This window comes from Salmo trutta, chromosome 8 (assembly GCF_901001165.1).
Source record: "Salmo trutta chromosome 8, fSalTru1.1, whole genome shotgun sequence".
Classification (NCBI taxonomy): Eukaryota; Metazoa; Chordata; class Actinopteri; order Salmoniformes; family Salmonidae; genus Salmo; species Salmo trutta.
In genome coordinates this window covers 16,779,051-16,797,359 of record NC_042964.1, presented here as the reverse complement: position 1 = coordinate 16,797,359, position 18,309 = coordinate 16,779,051, and the positions used below count along the sequence as shown (strand labels likewise).

At 43.2% G+C, this 18,309-nt stretch overlaps 2 protein-coding genes across 2 annotated transcripts; both read right to left on the bottom strand.

Moving 5' to 3' along the window:
* Positions 1–3,287: 3,287 nt before the first annotated feature.
* Positions 3,288–8,473, bottom strand: LOC115198291 (mitochondrial fission 1 protein). The gene is made up of 5 exons (XM_029760158.1): positions 8,372–8,473; positions 6,847–6,979; positions 5,153–5,229; positions 4,876–4,981; positions 3,288–4,698 (listed from the first exon to the last, which is right to left on the bottom strand). The coding sequence occupies exons 1-5, from the start codon at positions 8,414–8,416 to the stop codon at positions 4,592–4,594; spliced, it is 468 nt and encodes a 155-aa protein (XP_029616018.1). The 5' UTR covers positions 8,417–8,473; the 3' UTR covers positions 3,288–4,591.
* Positions 8,474–8,916: 443 nt separating this feature from the next.
* Positions 8,917–10,567, bottom strand: zgc:103586. The gene is made up of 5 exons (XM_029760159.1): positions 10,364–10,567; positions 10,073–10,201; positions 9,813–9,924; positions 9,480–9,537; positions 8,917–9,273 (listed from the first exon to the last, which is right to left on the bottom strand). The coding sequence occupies exons 1-5, from the start codon at positions 10,368–10,370 to the stop codon at positions 9,163–9,165; spliced, it is 417 nt and encodes a 138-aa protein (XP_029616019.1). The 5' UTR covers positions 10,371–10,567; the 3' UTR covers positions 8,917–9,162.
* Between the last annotated feature and the right edge of the window lie 7,742 nt (positions 10,568–18,309).

Sequence of the window (18,309 nt, the reverse complement as noted above, 5' to 3'; positions counted from 1 at the left end):
TTTAACAAAACCAAATTGTGGATTGCAGTCTCTCCTTGCCTTTCAAAGTAATGAAACTAAGGCTGATATTTTTCCACTAACTGTTCTTTTGACCGATAAGACAAATAATTGGTCAAAATATCAGAATTGGGCTTCCTGTGTAAACACAGCCAAATATACACATTGATTTGTAATTTGGCTGAACTTTCCCTTTTATGTGATGTGCTTTTCCTTGTGTCCCTGGCCTTAGCACACCAACCCAAATGAGAATGATTTTGCTCGATGCTTTGTCATGGTGAGTTTCGGTCGTGTCGAAGAGTTAATGAGTAGCTAGCTAACATCGCCGGCGGCTGATAAAGCCTACATAAGTAATAACCTATTATCCATAATCTTTAAACCTTCCTGTTGTAAAATTATATCCACAGTGAGTGAATCCATTCTGGAGCGTTTGACACTAAACTGAACTAGGCTAGTGAACAGCCAAATCAAATGTTATTTGTCACATGCGTCGAATACTACAGGTGTAGACCTTACCATGAAATGATAACTTACGACCCCTTAACCAACAATTCAAAATATATATTTAACCTTTATTTGACTAGGCAAGTCAGATAAGAACAAATTCTCATTTACAATGACGGCCTGCACCTGCCAAACTCGGACAACGCTGGGCCAATTGTGCACAATAAAATAACAATAACGCTATATACAAGGGGTACAGGTATCAAGTCAATGAGCAGTGTATAGGTTTGTCGAGGTAATTCAGGTAATATGTACATGCAGGAAGGGGTCAAGTGACAATGCATAGATAATAAACAGAGTAGCAACAGCATAAGTGAATAGTGTGAAGAAATGTGAATGTAAACTCAGCAAAAAAAGAAATGTCCTCTCACTGTCAACTGCGTTTATTTTCAGCAAATTTAACGTGGAAATATTTGTATGAAAATAACAAGATTCAACAACTGAGACATAAACTGAACAAGTTTCACAGACACGTGACTAACAGAAGTGGAATAATGTGTCCCTGAACAAAGGGGTGGGGGGTAAAATCAAAAGTAACAGTCAGTATCTGGTGTGGCCACCAGCTGCATTAAGTACTGCGGTGCATCTCCTCCTCATGGACTGCACCAGATTTGCCGGTTCTTGCTGTGAGGTGTTACCCCACTCTTCCACCAAGGTACCTGTAAGTTCCCGGACATTTCTGGGGGGAATGGCCCTAGCCCCCACCCTCCGATCCAGCAAGTCCCAGACGTGCTCAATGGGATTGAGATCTGGGCTCTTTGCTGGCCATGGAAGAACACTGACATTCCTGTCTTGCAGGAAATAACGCACAGAACGAGCAGTATGACTGGTGGCATTGTCATGCTGTAGGGTCATGTCAGGATGAGCCTGTAGGAAGGGTACTACATGAGGGAGGAGGATGTCTTCCCTGTAACGCACAGCATTGAGATTGCCTTCAATGACAACAAGCTCAGTCCGATGATGCTGTGACACACTGCCCACCTCCAAATCGATCCCCCTCCAGAGTACAGGCCTCGGTGTAACGCTCATTCCTTCGACCATAAACGCGAATCAGACCATCACCCCTGGTGAGACAAAACCGCACTCATCAGTGAAGAGCACTTTTTGCCAGTCCTGTCTGATCCAGCGACGGTGTGTTTGTGCCCATAGGCGACGTTGTTGCCGGTGATGTCTGGTAAGGACCTGCCTTACAATAGGCCTACAAGCACTCAGTCCAGCCTCTCAGCCTATTGCAGTCAGTCTGAGCACTGATGGAGGGATTGTGCGTTCCTGGTGTAACTCGGGCAGTTGTTGTTGCCATCTTGAACCAGTCCCGCAGTGTGATGTTCAGATGTACCGATCCTGTGCAGGTGTTGTGACACGTGGTCTGCCACTGTGAGGACGATCAGCTACGTCTCACAGTACGGACATTGCAATTTATTGCCCTGGCCACATTTGCAGTCCTCATGCCTCCTCGCAGCATGCCTAAGGCACGTTCACGCAGATGAGCAGGGACCCCGGGCATATTTCTTTTGGTGTTTTTCAGAGTCAGTAGAAAGGCCTCTTTAGTGTCCTACGTTTTCATAACTGTGACCTTAATTGCCTACCGTCTATAAGCTGTTGTTAGTGTCTTAACGACCGTTCCACAGGTGCATGTTCATTAATTGTTTATGGTTCATTTAACAAGCATGGGATACAGTGTTTAAACCCTTTACAATGAAGATCTGTGAAGTTATTTGAATTTTACAAATTATCTTTGAAAGACAGGATCCTGAAAAGGGGACGTTTCTTTTTTTGCCGAGTTTATGTGTGCGTGTTTGTCCGTGTGTGTGCTGGAGTGTCAGTTTAGTACGTATGTGTGAGTGTGTGGTTAGAGTCCAGTGAGCGTACAACGAGCCTGTGCAAAAGAGTCAGTGCAGAATAAAAAAATTAAATAAGAATACAATAAGGGGGGTCAATGTTAATAGTCCTGGTAGCCCTTTGATTAACTGTTCAGCAACCTTATGGCCCCAGATTTGGCGCTCCGGTACTGCTTGCCGTGCGATAGCAGAGAGAACAGTCTATGACTTGGGTGGCTGGAGCCTTTGACAATTGTTAGGGCCTTCCTCTAACATCGCCTGGTATAGAGGTCCTGGATGGCAGGAAGCTTGGCCCCAGTGATGTACTGGGCCGTACGCACTACCCTCTGTAGCGCCTTGCGATTGGATGGCGAGCAGTTGCCATACCAAGCGGTGCTGCAACCAGTCAGGATGCACTCAATGGTGCAGCTGTATAACTTTTTGAGGATCTGAGGTCCCATGCCAAATCTTTTCAGCCTCCTGTGGGGGAATAGGCTTTGGGGAGTGCTCTACATGACTGTCTTGGTGTGTTTGGACCGTGACAGGTCCTTAGTGATGTTTACACCAAGGAACTTTAAACTCTCGACCCGCTCCAAACAGAAGAAAATGGACTGAAACAGGGAGGAGCTACATGAACTAGGGCTACCTGAACTAATAAGAAATGCTTGTTTTTGTTTTCTGTTGCAAAACCTTTTGCTACGGTTTGCCATAATGAACACAACCCTGCCACATGCACGTCAACAGTAAAGAGAATGCCAGTTAGACGTGTGAAAATAACGAGCAGGTCAGGGAGGAGTGCAAACTGTACTTTGGTCGATCAATAGACGATCCCTTTAGAGAATGACTTTGATAGATTGGACAGACTGGGAGATGGGTCTGCCAACATTGTGCGTGTATACTAGCTATGCCCTTTAGTCATTTCCTTCCATCCTGTTGATCATTTATAACAATTCAAAACACAACAAAGCATGCAGTGACCCAAACGTGTGGTTGGTTTACACTGAACATCTGCAAGGATTATGATGACAATGATGTATCTTATCCCCAATAGTGCATTCCAAATGTGTACATTAAGAAACCATACAAACTTTAAATTAATTCATTTACAATCAAAAGTTGATAAGACTTGGTATTTTGATGTATTACATTACACCAGATACAAAAACAATCATAATCATGTTAGTATCCTGTTATTACGATCACTTGAGTAAATGGTGCTACATTGTGGATAAATACTGTTATTTTTACATTCACACTGCAAATTAAAGACAAATTATTTGGGTATTCATCTTGACCCTATCCTTAAGGCAGGTTAGTGATTTTTGTCATTAATCTTATTCTGGAGGCAGCTCTGCAGAGTGGTCACCAGCTGGCACAGCCAAGTAATACATTCTGACTTTAAACATAACCCTAACCACACTGCTAACCCTAAACTTAAATTACGACCAAAAACCTATTTTTTGTTATCATAAATGTTAACAATATAGACAATTTTGACTTTGCAGCTGGCCGATCTAGCAGAAATTGCTCACTTCTGCCTCCAGGACAAGACTCATCCCAATAAACGTCAACTTGCATCCCTAAGACAGGATGCCCCCTGGGGCATTATATGAGTGGCCCACATCACAGCTGCCTAATTCTGACCAACTACACCACACAATAGAGACACTGCTACCGGCTTGGACACTACATCACAACACAAGTACACTTTCCTCTAAAACTAAGACACTTCCCTAAACAACAATGCTTTCTTTCTAAATGAATGATGCAGACAACAATAATAATTGAAGTATCATTGCACTTATAAAGAAGTCAATTACAAAATCCACCACATACTTAAATGCTAACTTGGAAATGATATGCTCAGGAGGCATGCTAACTAACATACTGAGGGCGGTAAGTCAAGAAATGCCATTCGGCTACATATTTCATCATCCTTATTTACACTGTATAATATGGAAGAAAAAATGTGGCACAATATACTTCTGTATGAATATACATATGTCAAATTCACTGGAATCAAAACACCTGTTAAAATATAAAGACAACTTAAGTGAAAGTAAGGCTATTTTCAGAAACCAATCCCCAAACATTATTCCATGGACAATGTGAGTGAGATGTTTTTGGAAGATCATCGGGTGATCTTCTCATCCTTGGAAACACCATCCATTTCCAACCTTAGTTGAATTTGTTATGGGGGAGAAGTTAAGAATGCATGTTGTCAGTCTTTCTTTGAGGTGTGTAAGTAAAGCTAAGGCCCTCCACACTTCATATTAGGACCTCGGACCATGACCCTTAGACACAGCCAATCCGATGAGGCCTGCTAATCCGGCCACGCCCAGGCCGATTCCCCCGACGATCGCCATGCCGACCAAGCCATCTGTGTGGAAAAAAGTGAATGCCAAAACATGAACATTGCCCTTATTACTTACACCTATCCAGCTTCTACCCGTCATGTCCTGTCACATCAGTGATCATGAAGGAGACAAGGAAAGGATTCAAATTAGAACTATTGCGTTCCAGCCTTCATATATGCTCCCTGCTCTTCGCCATTCACCTTTTTTTAGAGTCTTGTCTATGAGCTTTTCCAGCTCCAAGGCTTGCTTGTTCCCAGGTTCATTCTTCAGGAGAGTGCGGATGTACTTCAGGGCTTTCTCATAATCCTGTGATGATAAAGAGATATATGGAGCGATAGAGAGATACAATTGAGTAAAAGGTGCTATGATATCTTCCGCAATCAACTCAACAGAGATGGGAGACAGAGTAATCTATTTCATTACAATAAGTTCTCTCTTAAAACCTGGGGGGTAAAATAGTAGTACAGTGAATGTCACCTTAAGTCTGTAGTTGGCCACAGCTAGGTAGAACAGGAAGTCTCTGGCATCGTCCTTTGATCCCTTGTTAACCAGGTCTATAAAACAAATTGAGCAACAGTCCCAGTCACATTATTATAGGCGGGTTAAGTAGACCAATGCACTATGTCAGCATTTCATTCCAAAAAGATCCAAACACTTATATACAGTGCCATCGGAAAGTATTCAGACCTCTTGACTTTTTCCACATTTTGGTATGTTAGGTCTAAAATTGATAAAATTGTTTCCCCCCCTCATCAATCTACACACAACACCCATAATGACAAAGCAAAAACAGGTTTAGATTGTTTTTCTCATTAAAAAAAAATATATAAAAATAAAACTGAAATATTACATTTACACAAGTATTCAGAACCTTTACTCAGTACTTTATTCAAGCACCTTTGGAGGCAATTACAGCCTTGGATGGGGAGCGTCGCTGAACAGCTATTTTCAGGTCGCTCCAAAGATGTTCAATCGGGTTCAAGTCCGGGCTCTGGCTGGGCCACTCAAGGACATTCAGAGACTTGTCCCGATGCCACTCCTGCGTTGTTTGGCTGTGTGCTTAGGGTCATTGTCCTGTTGGAAGGTGAACCTTCGCCCCAGTCTGAGGTCCTGAGCGCTCTGGAGTAGGTTTTCATCATGTACTTTGCTCCGTTCATCTTTGCCTCGATCCTGACTAGTCTTCCAGTCCCTGCCACTGAAAAACATCCACACAGCATGATGCTGCCACCATCATGCTTCACAGTAGGGATGGTGCCAGGTTTCCTCCAGAATTTACGCTTGGCATTCAGGCCAAAGATTTCAATCTTGGTTTCATCAGACCAGAGAATCTTGTTTGTCATGGTCTGAGAGTGTTTACGTGCCTTTCTGCAAACTCCACGCGGGCTGTCATATGCCTTTTACTGAGAGCGGCTTCCGTCTGGCCACTCTACCATAAAGGCCTGATTGGTGGAGTGCTGCAGAGATTGGGTTCTTGGTCACCTCCCTGACCAAGGCCCTTCTCCCCCGATTGCTCAGTTTGGCCAGCTGTAGGAAGAGTCTTGGTGGTTCCAAACTTCTTCCATTTAGGAATGATGGAGGCCACTGTGTTCTCAGGGACCTTCAATGCTGCAGAAATGTTTTGGTACCTTTCTCCAGATCTGGGTAGGCCATCATTGTAAATAAGAATTTGTTCTTAACTGACTTGCCTAGTTAAATAAAGGCTCAATAAAATAAATACATAAATCTGTGCCTCGACACAATCCTGTCCAGGAGCTCTACGGACAATTCCTTTGACCTCATGGCTTTGTTTTTGCTCTATCATGCACTGTCAACTGTGGGAAATGATATAAACATCTCAAGAATAATAGACACAGGATGAACCTCAACTCAATTTCGAGTCTCATAGCAAAAGGTACGAATACTTATGTAAATAAGGCTTTTCTGTTTTTAAACATTTGCATACATGTCTAAAAAACTGTTTTTGCTTCGTCATTATGGGGTATTGTGTGTAGATTGCTGCGGATTTTTATTTACTGAATCCATTTTAGAATAAGGCTGTAATGTAACAAAATGTGGAAAAGGTCAAGGGGTCTGAATACTTTCCGAAGGCACTGTACATCATTATTTAATGAGAGGCATTTGTATGGATATCTTATTTTCTACCGAGTACAGAACTACTGTAGGCTACCCACCTTCCAGCAATACGATTCCTTTCTTGATGTCGCCTGAATACTTGCTCCGGGTCAGACACCATGCATATTCAAACTTGGTCTCCTTCGATACGCCACCCTTCACCAATTCAGAGTTGTACTTCTTCTCAAATTTCTGATGGTCAAAAAACAGAACAAATATGGGTACCTTTAGTGGGTTCAGGGTGTTGATAGTCTTTACTGGTGAATTTACTGAAGGCAGTGAGAATAAACAATCTCAATTCTTGTAGCATATTTCAAGACTGTATTCCTGTCATAATAATAAAATAAAAAGATTAATCTGGGACCTTTAGTAATGGAAGTTTGATGTTGATGATGTTGACAGTACAGTAGCTACATTAATGCTGTATCATGGTCACGCGTGATACCACTGCGACCTGTATGCTCTAGTCGGCTGGCCCTCGCTACATATTCGTCGCCAGACCCACTGGCTCCAGGTCATCTATAAGATTATGCTTGGTAAAGCTCCACCTTATCTCAGCTCACTGGTCACGATAACAACACCCACCCGTAGCACGCGTTCCAGCAGGTATATCTCACTGGTCACCCCCAAAGCCAATTCTTCCCTTGTCCGCCTTTCCTTCCAGTTCTCTGCTGCCAATGACTGGAGCAAACTGCAAAAATCACTGAAGCTGGAGACTCATATCTCCTTCACTAGCTTTAAGCACCAGCTGTCAGAGCAGCTCACAGATCACTGCACCTGTACATAGCCCATCTGTAAATATCCCATCCAACTACCTCATCCCCATACTGTATTTATTTATCTTGCTCCTTTGCACCCCAGTATCTCCACTTGGACATTCATCTTCTGCACATCTACCATTCCAGTGATTAATTGCTATATTCTAATTACTTCGCCACCATGGCCTATTTATTGCCTTACCTTCCTTATCCTACCTCCTTTGCACACACTGTATATATAGACTTGTTCTACTGTATTATTGACTGTATGTTTGCTTATTCCATGTGTAACTCTGTGTTGTTTTATGTGTCGAACTGCTTTGCTTTATCTTGGCCAGGTCGAAGTTGTAAATGAGAACTTGTTCTCAACTAGCCTACCTGGTTCAATAAAGGTGAAATAAAAAATTATAAAAACGCGTGTTGAACAACGTTGGTCGAACAACATTCAAGATGCAATATGAAAAACACAACAATGCGCTCAACACTTGGCTTTTAAACTTTTCGTTGAATTGAAATATCCACCAAAAGGCTTCATACATATCTGTATACTGTGTAGATAGGAAAAACGACCCAACAGAACGCAGCTAGTGTTAGTGATTATGTGTAAGGAATGACAACTAACGTTACTGTAGCTAGCTAGCTAACTACTAGGAATATGGCTAGAAAACGTTAGCTAGCATATGTTTCACTTCTACACCTTAACTGTTGTAAACGTTTGCTCACATATTAACGAGTGTATCTGGAAAGCTGGGTATCTCGACACCGTTTTGTCTAAACATGATACAGCTTTGTTATAAATCAAGAGAATTATAAAACGTAAATTTACCAAAAGGTCTTCGGGAGCTATCAATTCACTCACAACAGCCTCCATGTTTCCGGAAGTAACTGACTGGAAATGCCCACTTTTACCACGTGACAACAGCCTCCAAGTTCTAGGTTGAAGATACTGTATATTTTCGACATAGCCATGTTTCCGGAAGTAAGTGTCTGGAAACTCCCACTTTTACCACGTGGGAAGCATTTTTTTATTTGTACCTTTATTTAACTAGGCTAGTCAGTTAAGAACAAATTCTTATTTACAGTGATGACCTACCCCTGCCAAACATTAACCCGGATGACACTGGGGCAACTGTGCAACACCCTATGGGATTCCCAATCATGGTCGGTTGTGATACAACCTGGAATCAAACCAGGGTCTGTAGTGACACCTCTAGCACTGAGATGTAGTGCCTTAGACCGCTGCACCACTCGGGAGCCCCTAGCTAGCCATATAATTATAGTAAACATGATATTATTTCCATGTTTCCAATGGAAGACGTTTTTGCTAAATCATATGCAAATACAATAATAATAAACGAATACACACAAACGTTAAAATCATATGGTTTTATTTCATGCAAACAGTCATTTTAATGGTAGTTGAACATAGTTGTATTTTCTCTTCTGAAAAAAAACGTGTATATAATATTTCTAAATATAAATTCTGCCTGGCTGTACCACTACGTCTAAATGGAATGTGGCGAGAAGAAGTATTTTGAATGTGAAATATCATATCTATACTGTGTGAATTACTGTAACTGTGTAGGCTAACTATGGCTATGTCCATGGCTGTGTCAGTTAATGTCCTAGGTGGGCTGGGGAGAAAGCTAGAGGGAGCAGTTCTTTGAGGCTGGTTTCTTTGTATGATCCATCTGGCTTAGTCAAGTACACAACCCAATCTGTTCCAAACTGGGGAGAGAGAGAAAGAGCGAGAGAGAGAGTGACTTATAACACAGTTGACAATTACATATCTATATATATATAATATAACTATAAGAAAGTAGTACCATTTTTATAAAGATTTAGAGGCACTTTGTGTACAAACATAATCCTTGCCTGCTGCCTGTGGATATATTATTATATTTTGTTCTGTGAAATATCAGTGGTGACCTTACCTCAATGAGCACCTGCCGACAAGCTCCACAAGGTCCCACAAAACTATCTTTGATGTCACTACAGAACACACACACAGAGAGAGAGAACTGGCTTTGGCAATGTAAACATATGTTTCACATTCCAATAAAGCCCCTTAAATTGAAAATGTAATTCAATGGAAATTGAATTGAGAGAGAGAAAGAGAGAGAGAGAAAAAACAGAGACAGCCAGAGACATGGTTAGCCTGGTTATTAGAGATCATGGTTATAGACAATTCAATATGTTCAGTCTCACCAGTCGTAGAAGTAATTTAGAAGGTATGAATGTGAAGGGCTACTGGGCCAGTATCTCACCACGTAACAGCAATAGCACTGAATGTCCTGTGTCCCTCTGCTATGGCTCTCTGTATTGCTGTTCGCTCAGCACACACCGTGAGCCCAAAAGAGGCATTTTCCACATTGCAACCTATTACACAAACAAACACACACAAAGGACAACATATTACATGTCGAAATCGATTTTACTGCAATTAGCATAAAATGTAAAATGTGCTGTTGAGAGAGGAAAAGTGACATCAGTCAGTAATATCTAAGCTCCTTGACTAAGATATTACCCGTAATTATAGCGCCATCTGCTGTCAATATGGCGGCACCGACCGGGAACCGGCTGTAAGGGCAATATGCCATTTCCCGTGCTTGCATGCATTTTAAAACGAGCTCCTTGACTTTTGCGTTGTCTGTGCCTGGGATATGAGTAGGACCCAGAAGAAAGAAAATCAACACAAACTTACAAACGTAATGCTTTTAACTCTGTCTGTAGAGTCACATTTAGGATTGTCCTACTCTGTGTTTAAAATACTGTTGGCAATAAAAGATAGCGGTCTCTCTATTGTTAGTGCACTTGCCTGCCATATCAGTTGGAACCGAAAAGGGTCTTCCACAAGTAGGCTATGCAACTTTGAATCCTTTTGAAACTGAAAAATTGGAGATCAGAGTAGGACAACTTCATTCAAGTTACGGTACCGAGGCAGCAGCGCACAAGTTGGTTTTGTCTTGCAAATGTATCAACTTATATCAGAAGGGACTAACTCCGGCTTGTGTAATGTTGACCTCTACGCCATTGGTTCGTTGAACGTGTGCGTCATTTTGGGGAGATTTGCAACGTGCCAACAGCCACAGCGGAACCAGGCAGTTCGTTGTTCTGCTGAGAGACTGACTACAGTAAACACACATTCAAAGAATACATTCACATACAATTACATATTTTGCAAGGTGACCAGTTTTCTTGCTAGCTTTATTTGTAATTAAAGTGACAAAAAGGCTTGCATACACACACAGTGGTGAAGGGGCTATAGGTATATGCCCACATACCCACTTTTTTGTTTGGCGTTTGGCGAGGTTTTTTTCTACACCGCATTTCGATCATCTAGACCTCAAGATGGCGACATTGCACCTTCTCACACCATGTGTGAATTAACTGTAATGTGTGAATACTAATACAATATCCAATTAGTCCAAAATAAATTCCCAACCATGTGGATTGACTCAAAGGAAATGTTTGCCTGCAATTATTCTCATCAGCAACCTACAATTTAGCCTAATGCACATGTCTTAAGGAAATTAGCTATCGACATAAATAATATTTAATTGTCGGTTATCAAGATTATATGAGAATAATAGGCATTTTATCTAAGGAAATGTAATCCATTTCCGAACAAAGTAGCCATTTTTATTCACTATAGAAATACAAGTAAAAACGTAAATGCAGAGGATATGGCTTCTGCAAGCACCAGCATCCCTCTCAGAAAAGTTGACGATCCCAAAATGCACACATTATTTAACACACATGGAAAGAACTGAGGCGCAGTCTGTTAAAAAAAACTGAAAGCCTCTCATATTAACGTACGAATCAACTAACACTCAAGACCAATATGTTGTTAATGTTTTTTTAGGAGAGCTTGGTGAAGACAAGGTTATTCTAGCTGATAAGGTGTAGGCCTATTTACAGGCAATGAACTATTCAACAGTGTCAGAATAGCTATCATTCAGAGTACCTGCGCTTTTACGCGTGCTTAGTGGAGTAGTGGAGCGGAAAAACATATCTCTCCAAATACTGTGGTCTTAACAGAGTTGGGGAAGTTGTTGGGTTATTTCTACAGCGAATAAAAATAGGCTAGCCATTTATGTTCTGAGAATAGTTGACATTTTCCCCTCTACATTTTCGGATATAAAAATGGCTATCATACATACCCATTAGGGTTGAATATTTCCCGGTATTTTACAAATGTTACATTCGAGAGGGTACCCGGTATGTCAAAATCGGAAGTGTCAATAAAAAGCATTATAAAGCATATAAATATGTCTGGATTTGATTAGAGCTTTGAGCAGCATGAAAATTCTAACCTGATGCTACCTGAGCCTGATGAGCCATGTATTAAAAACATTTAATGAGCCCTACAATAAGGAAATGCAATGAGCCCAAGCCCAACAAATGGCCAAATGATTGTGCCTTTCTCCAATACGTATAGGCTATATCAGTGGTTTCCAAACTTTTTATAGTCCCATACCCCTTCAAACATTCAACCTCCAGCTGCGTACCCCCTCTAGCACCCGGGTCGGAGCACTCTGAAATGTAGTGTTTTTTACCATCATTGTAAGCCTGCCACACACATACTATATGATACATTTATTAAACATAAGAATGAGTGAGTTTTTGTCACAACCCGGCACGTGGGAAGTGACAAACAGCTCTTATAGGACCAGGGCACAAATAATAATATAATAATAATCAATAATTCAGCTCTTTATTTAGCCATCTTACATATAAAACCTTATTTGTTAATCTAAAATTATGAATAACTCACCACAGGTTAATGAGAAGGGTGTGCTTGAAAGGATGCACATAACTCTGCAATGTTGGGTTGCATTGGAGAGTCTCAGTCTTAAATCATTTCCCACACACAGTCTGTGCCTGTATTTAGTTGTCATGGTAGTGAGGGAAGAGAATCCACTCTCACATAGGTACGTGGTTGCAAAGGGCATTAGTGTCTTAACAGCGCGATTTGCCAAGGCAAGAAACTCTGAGCGCAGCCCTAACCAGAAATTTGGCAGTGGCTTCTGATTAAATTCAGTTTTCACAGAACCGCTTGTTGCAATTTCGACGAGGCTCTTGTTCAGATATCGGTAAGTGGACTGGAGGCAGGGCATGAAAGGGATAACGAATCCATTTGTTTGTGTTGTCCGTTTCTGGAAAGTACCTGCGTAATTGCGCACCTAGCTCACTCAGGTGCTTCGCTATATCACATTTGACATTGTCCGTAAACTTGAGTTCATTTGCAAAAAAAAAATTATCCAATCATACAAATCAAATTTATTTTTTTATAATAATAAAAAATGTGAATCACATTTTTATTTGGCGTACCCCCGACAGCATTGCGCGTACCCCAGTTAGGGAATACCTGGGCTATATGATCAGTGGCGACCCATTATTCAAGGCAGGGGTGGCAATGTAATAATAATAATACAAAAAAGAGACATTAAAGCCACATGCTAACATGGTCTCTTTTTTGCGTTCTTGAGTAAGGCAGCTCCAAAATGCAGGTGTTTCAACCTAGCTCATTGCTTTCTGTGGTGGTGGGGCAGCCAGTGGAAAATACAGAGCGTAGTGGTTGGTAATGTTCTCTAGTTGGCCTTGAGTAGCTCAGTGTTCTGTCACTCATGGGGACAATTCTTCACCGCAAAATCTACAGGGAGAGCTCGAAAATCCGAGCCTCTTGGGTGCTGCCATAGATTTACATTAGAAGTGCACATCCAATAAGGCTCAAGGTGTAACGGCTGTCGTCTGAAGAAGTGGACCAAGGTGCAGCGGAGTTAGTGTTCATTATTAGAATTTAATATAAACAACGTGAACACTATACAAAACAAGAAATGAGCAAACCGACAGCAAACAGTCCTGTCTGGAACAAAACACTGACAGAAACAATTACCCACAAACCCAAAGGAAAAACATGCTCCTTATGTGTGACTCCCAATCAGCAGCAACGAGCTTCAGCTGTGCCTGATTGGGAGCCACACACACGGCCCAAAACAAAGAAATACAAAAACATAGATAAAGGAACATAGAACGCCCACCCAATGTAACACCCTGGCCTAACCAAAATAAAGAACAAAAACCCCTCTCTATGGCCAGGGCGTTACAGTACCCCCCCCCAAAGGTGCGGACTCCGGCCGCAAAACCTGACTCTGAAGGGGAGGGTCCGGGTGGGCCTTCTTACGGCGGCGGCTCAGGTGCGGGACGTGGCCTCTGCTCCACCCTTGACGTCGCCCTCTTCGGTGGCGCACCTGGCCGCGCCGAAGGTCTGGTGGGCGACACTGACTGCGCCCGGCTGGCGGCCGGCGATGGTTGCGCCCGGCTGGCGGGCGGCGATGGTTGCGCCCGGCTGGCGGGCGGCGATGGTTGCGCCCGGCTGGCGGGCGACCCTTGTTGCGCCAGGATTCACCAGGCTGGGGAGACATGACAGAGGCCTGGCCCTAGGCGTAGGCACAGGACTCACCGGGCTGGCGGGCGTCCCTGGCCACTCTGGCAGTTCGGGGCAGTCTGGCCACTCCGGCAGTTCAGCGCAGTCTGGCCACTCCGGCAGTTCAGGGCAGTCTGGCCACTCCGGCAGTTCAGGGCAGTCTGGCCACTCCGGCAGTTCAGGGCAGTCTGGCCACTCCGGCAGTTCAGGGCAGTCTGGCCACTCCGGCAGTTCAGCGCAGTCTGGCCACTCCGGCAGTTCAGCGCAGTCTGGCCACTCCGGCAGTTCAGCGCAGTCTGGCCACTCCGGCAGTTCAGCGCAGTCTGGCCACTCCGGCAGTTCAGCGCAGTCTGACCACTCCGGCAGTTCAGCGCAGTCTGACCACACCGGCGACTGTTGACTGGCGGGCAGCTCCGACGACTGTTGACTGACGGGCAGCTCCGACGACTGTTGACTGACGGGCAGCTCCGACGACTGTTGACTGACGGGCAGCTCCGACGACTGTTGACTGGCGGGCAGCCCCGACGACTGTTGACTGGCGGGCAGCTCCGACGACTGTTGACTGGCGGGCAGCTCCGACGACTGTTGACTGGCGGGCAGCTCCGACGACTGTTGACTGGCGGGCAGCTCCGACGACTGTTGACTGGCGGGCAGCTCCGACGACTGTTGACTGGCGGGCAGCTCCGACGACTGTTGACTGGCGGGCAGCTCCGACGACTGTTGACTGGCGGGCAGCTCCGACGACTGTTGACTGGCGGGGCTGGGGACACGCACCTTGGGCTTGGTGCGGGGTGCTGGTACTGGGCGTACCAGATTGGAGACACGTACCTCAGGGCTAGTGCGGGGAGCTGGCCTGGGGCTCCATCCTTGCCCCTCTTCACAGCCCTTGTGCCCCCCCCAAAAAATTTCTTGGGGCTGCCTCTCGGGTTCCCTTAACTCTTCCATAGCCCTGGACACGAACATCCTTAAATCCGCCCACGTCCATCCATCCATGCTGTTCTCCTGCTGCTTGGTCCTTTGGTGGTGGGTAATTCTGTAACGGCTGTCGTCTGAAGAAGTGGACCAAGGTGCAGCGGAGTTAGTGTTCATTATTAGAATTTAATATAAACAACGTGAACACTATACAAAACAAGAAATGAGCAAACCGACAGCAAACAGTCCTGTCTGGAACAAAACACTGACAGAAACAATTACCCACAAACCCAAAGGAAAAACATGCTCCTTATGTGTGACTCCCAATCAGCAGCAACGAGCTTCAGCTGTGCCTGATTGGGAGCCACACACACACGGCCCAAAACAAAGAAATACAAAAACATAGAAAAAGGAACATAGAACGCCCACCCAATGTAACACCCTGGCCTAACCAAAATAAAGAACAAAAACCCCTCTCTATGGCCAGGGCGTTACACAAGGTCATTGGCCACAGATAAAATGATGACAATGGACTGATATCATACTTTCCAAATCTTAGCTAGCTAGCTAGACAATCAGTCATCATCAATAATCAAGTCGACAATCTACTGGCAAATCCTTTTTAATCCTTGAAGAGGATTTTGCCAAGAGTGTGCAAAGCTGTCATCAAGGCAAAGGGTGGATATTTTAAGAATCTGTTTAACGCTTTTTTGGTTACTACATGATTCCATATGTGCTATTTCATAGTTTTGATGTCTTCACTATTATTCTACAATATAGAAAATAGTAAAAATAAAGAAAAACCCTTGAATGAGTAGGTGTGTCCAAACTTTTGGCCGGTAGTGTAAGTATTCAGACCCTTTACTAAGTACTTTGTTGAAGCACCTTTGGCAGCGATTACTGCCTTGAATCTTCTTGGGTATGATGCTACAAGCTTGGCACACCTGTATTTGGGGAATTTCTCCCATTCTTATCTGCAGATCCTCTCAAGCTCTGTCAGGGTGGATGGGGAGCGTTGCTGCAAAGCTATTTTCAGGTCTCTCCAGAGATGTTTCGATCGGGTTCAAGTACAGGCTCTGGCTGGGCCACTCAAGGACATTCAGAGACTTGTCTCGAAGCCACTCCTGCGTTGTCTTGGCTGTGTGCTTAGGGTCATTGTCCTGTTGGAAGGTGAATATTTTCCCCAGTCTGAGGTCCTTAACGCTCTGGAGCAGGCTTTCATCAAGGATCTCTTTGTACTTTGCTCTTTTCAACTTTCCCTCGATCCTGACTAGTCTCCCAGTCCCTGTCTCTGAAAAACATCCCCACAGCATGATGCTGCCACCACCATGCTTCACCGTAGGGATGGTGCCAGGTTTCCTCCAGATGTGACAATTCAGGCCAAAGAGTTCAATTTTGGTTTCATTAGACCAGAGAATCTTGTTTCTCATGGTCTGAGAGTCCTTTAGGTGTGTTTAGGCAAACTCCAAGCGGGCTTTCATATGCCTTTTACTGAGGAGTGGCTTTTGCCTGACCATTCTTCCATAAAGGCCTGATTGGTGGAGTGGTTTAGAGATGGGAGAACCTTCCAGAAGGACAACCATCTCCACAGAGGATCTATGGTGCTCTTTCAGAGTGACTATCGGGTTCTTGGTCACCTCCCTGACTGAGGCCCTTCTTCCACAATTGCTCAGTTTGGCCGGGCGGCCAGCTCTAGGAAGAGTCTTGGTGGTTCCAAACTTCTTCCATTTAAGAATGATGGAGGCCACTGTGTTCTTGGTTTTTGCTCTGACATGCACTGTCAACTGTGGGACCTTATATAGACAGGTGTGTGCCTTTCCAAAATCATGTCCAATCAATTGAATTTACCACAGGTGGACTCCAATCAAGTTGTAGAAACATCTGAAGGAGGATCAGTGGAAACAGGATGCATCTGAGCTCAATTTCGAGTCTTATAGCAAAGGGTCTGAATACTTATGTAAATAAGGTATTTCAGTTTTTTATTTTTAATACATTTGCAAAAATTTCTAAAAAACAATTTTTTTGCTTTGTCATTATGTGTGTAGATTGATGAGGGACATTTATATGTAATCCATTTTAGAATAAGGCTGTAACGTAACGAATTGTGGAAAAACTTAAGGGGTCTGAAAACTTTCCGAATGCATTGTATATGCTCTCTTTGGTAAATAAATGAAACTAGCTCCTTTAGGCTAATCTTTTTGAGTGTGAACTGTATTACTGTAATGTATTGTATTATACTGTATTATATGGACTGGAATTAAGCAGATCATTCAAACAATCGTTCATTTTTTGTGACTTGCAAACCCACTGTAAAATGAATAAGAGTCCCGAAAAGACTAGGAAAGGATGTCAAATCATTATTATTCCCCTTTTGTCATGATAGCTAAGATTCTTTGGTGGTTATTGGTGAAAATGGAGAGGGGCTTAATCCAGGGGACTCGGATGGGGTGACTGGGAGGGCATCAGACACTTCTCTGAGGTGTGCATGGGGCCTCCACTCATCCCATTTCAGTCACTTGGTGGACCCACTCTCCCCAGGTAGACCCCCACCAGCCACTATACTTTAATTTCATTTATAAGGTAATACAAACTGGCCACAATAACAGTCTTTCTCCAATGTATGTACAATGACATAATCCAAATTTTTTGGTTGGTACATTAGGAGAGGAGTTGGAGTTTAAAAGCCCTAAAAAGGCAAAGCGCCTCGTAGTACAACGTAGACCAACAAAATCCAATTTATCACATGGAATATGCACGGGCTTCATGATAGCATATGGTTCTTGAACACTTAAAGAGATTGTCAGCAGATGTGGCTTCCTGCAAGAGTTACATATAAAAAAGGAGAAATGTAATATTTAAAGAGAAGCTGGGTTGTAAAGGCCTATGCTGCCACCTACTTCAGTAACAGCAGAGATAAACAAGAATACATCCTTTTCCCTTATATTCCAGCACACGGACCAAGAAGGCCATTTTGTAATATTGAACTGTACCCTACATGGTGAAAAATGCACATTGATGTCTTCGTATATCCCACGAGGGGCAAATGTAGTGTTTTTAGATAGAATTGAAGTTATATTCGATCAAATCCAGACAGGAATTATTATTTTAGCAGATTACCTAAATCATACATTCGATAAGATTGACAGACATAGCAATAAAAAAGGCCAATTCAAGGAGCCTCCAAAGAGGCTGTAATCTCTACAAATAATCTACAGGATACCTGGAGATTAGTATTCCCAATTACAAAAGACTACTCATTTTTCTCTCAAATTAAGAAAAGCTATTCAAAAATGGACTATGTTTTTATTTTATTTTAAATCACCAAACTATTTACTGGGTTCAAATCATTCTCTGGTATCATGCTTAATAACACCAAAAGAAAATACATTTAGCAACAAAATATGGAGAATGAACAGAGCGCA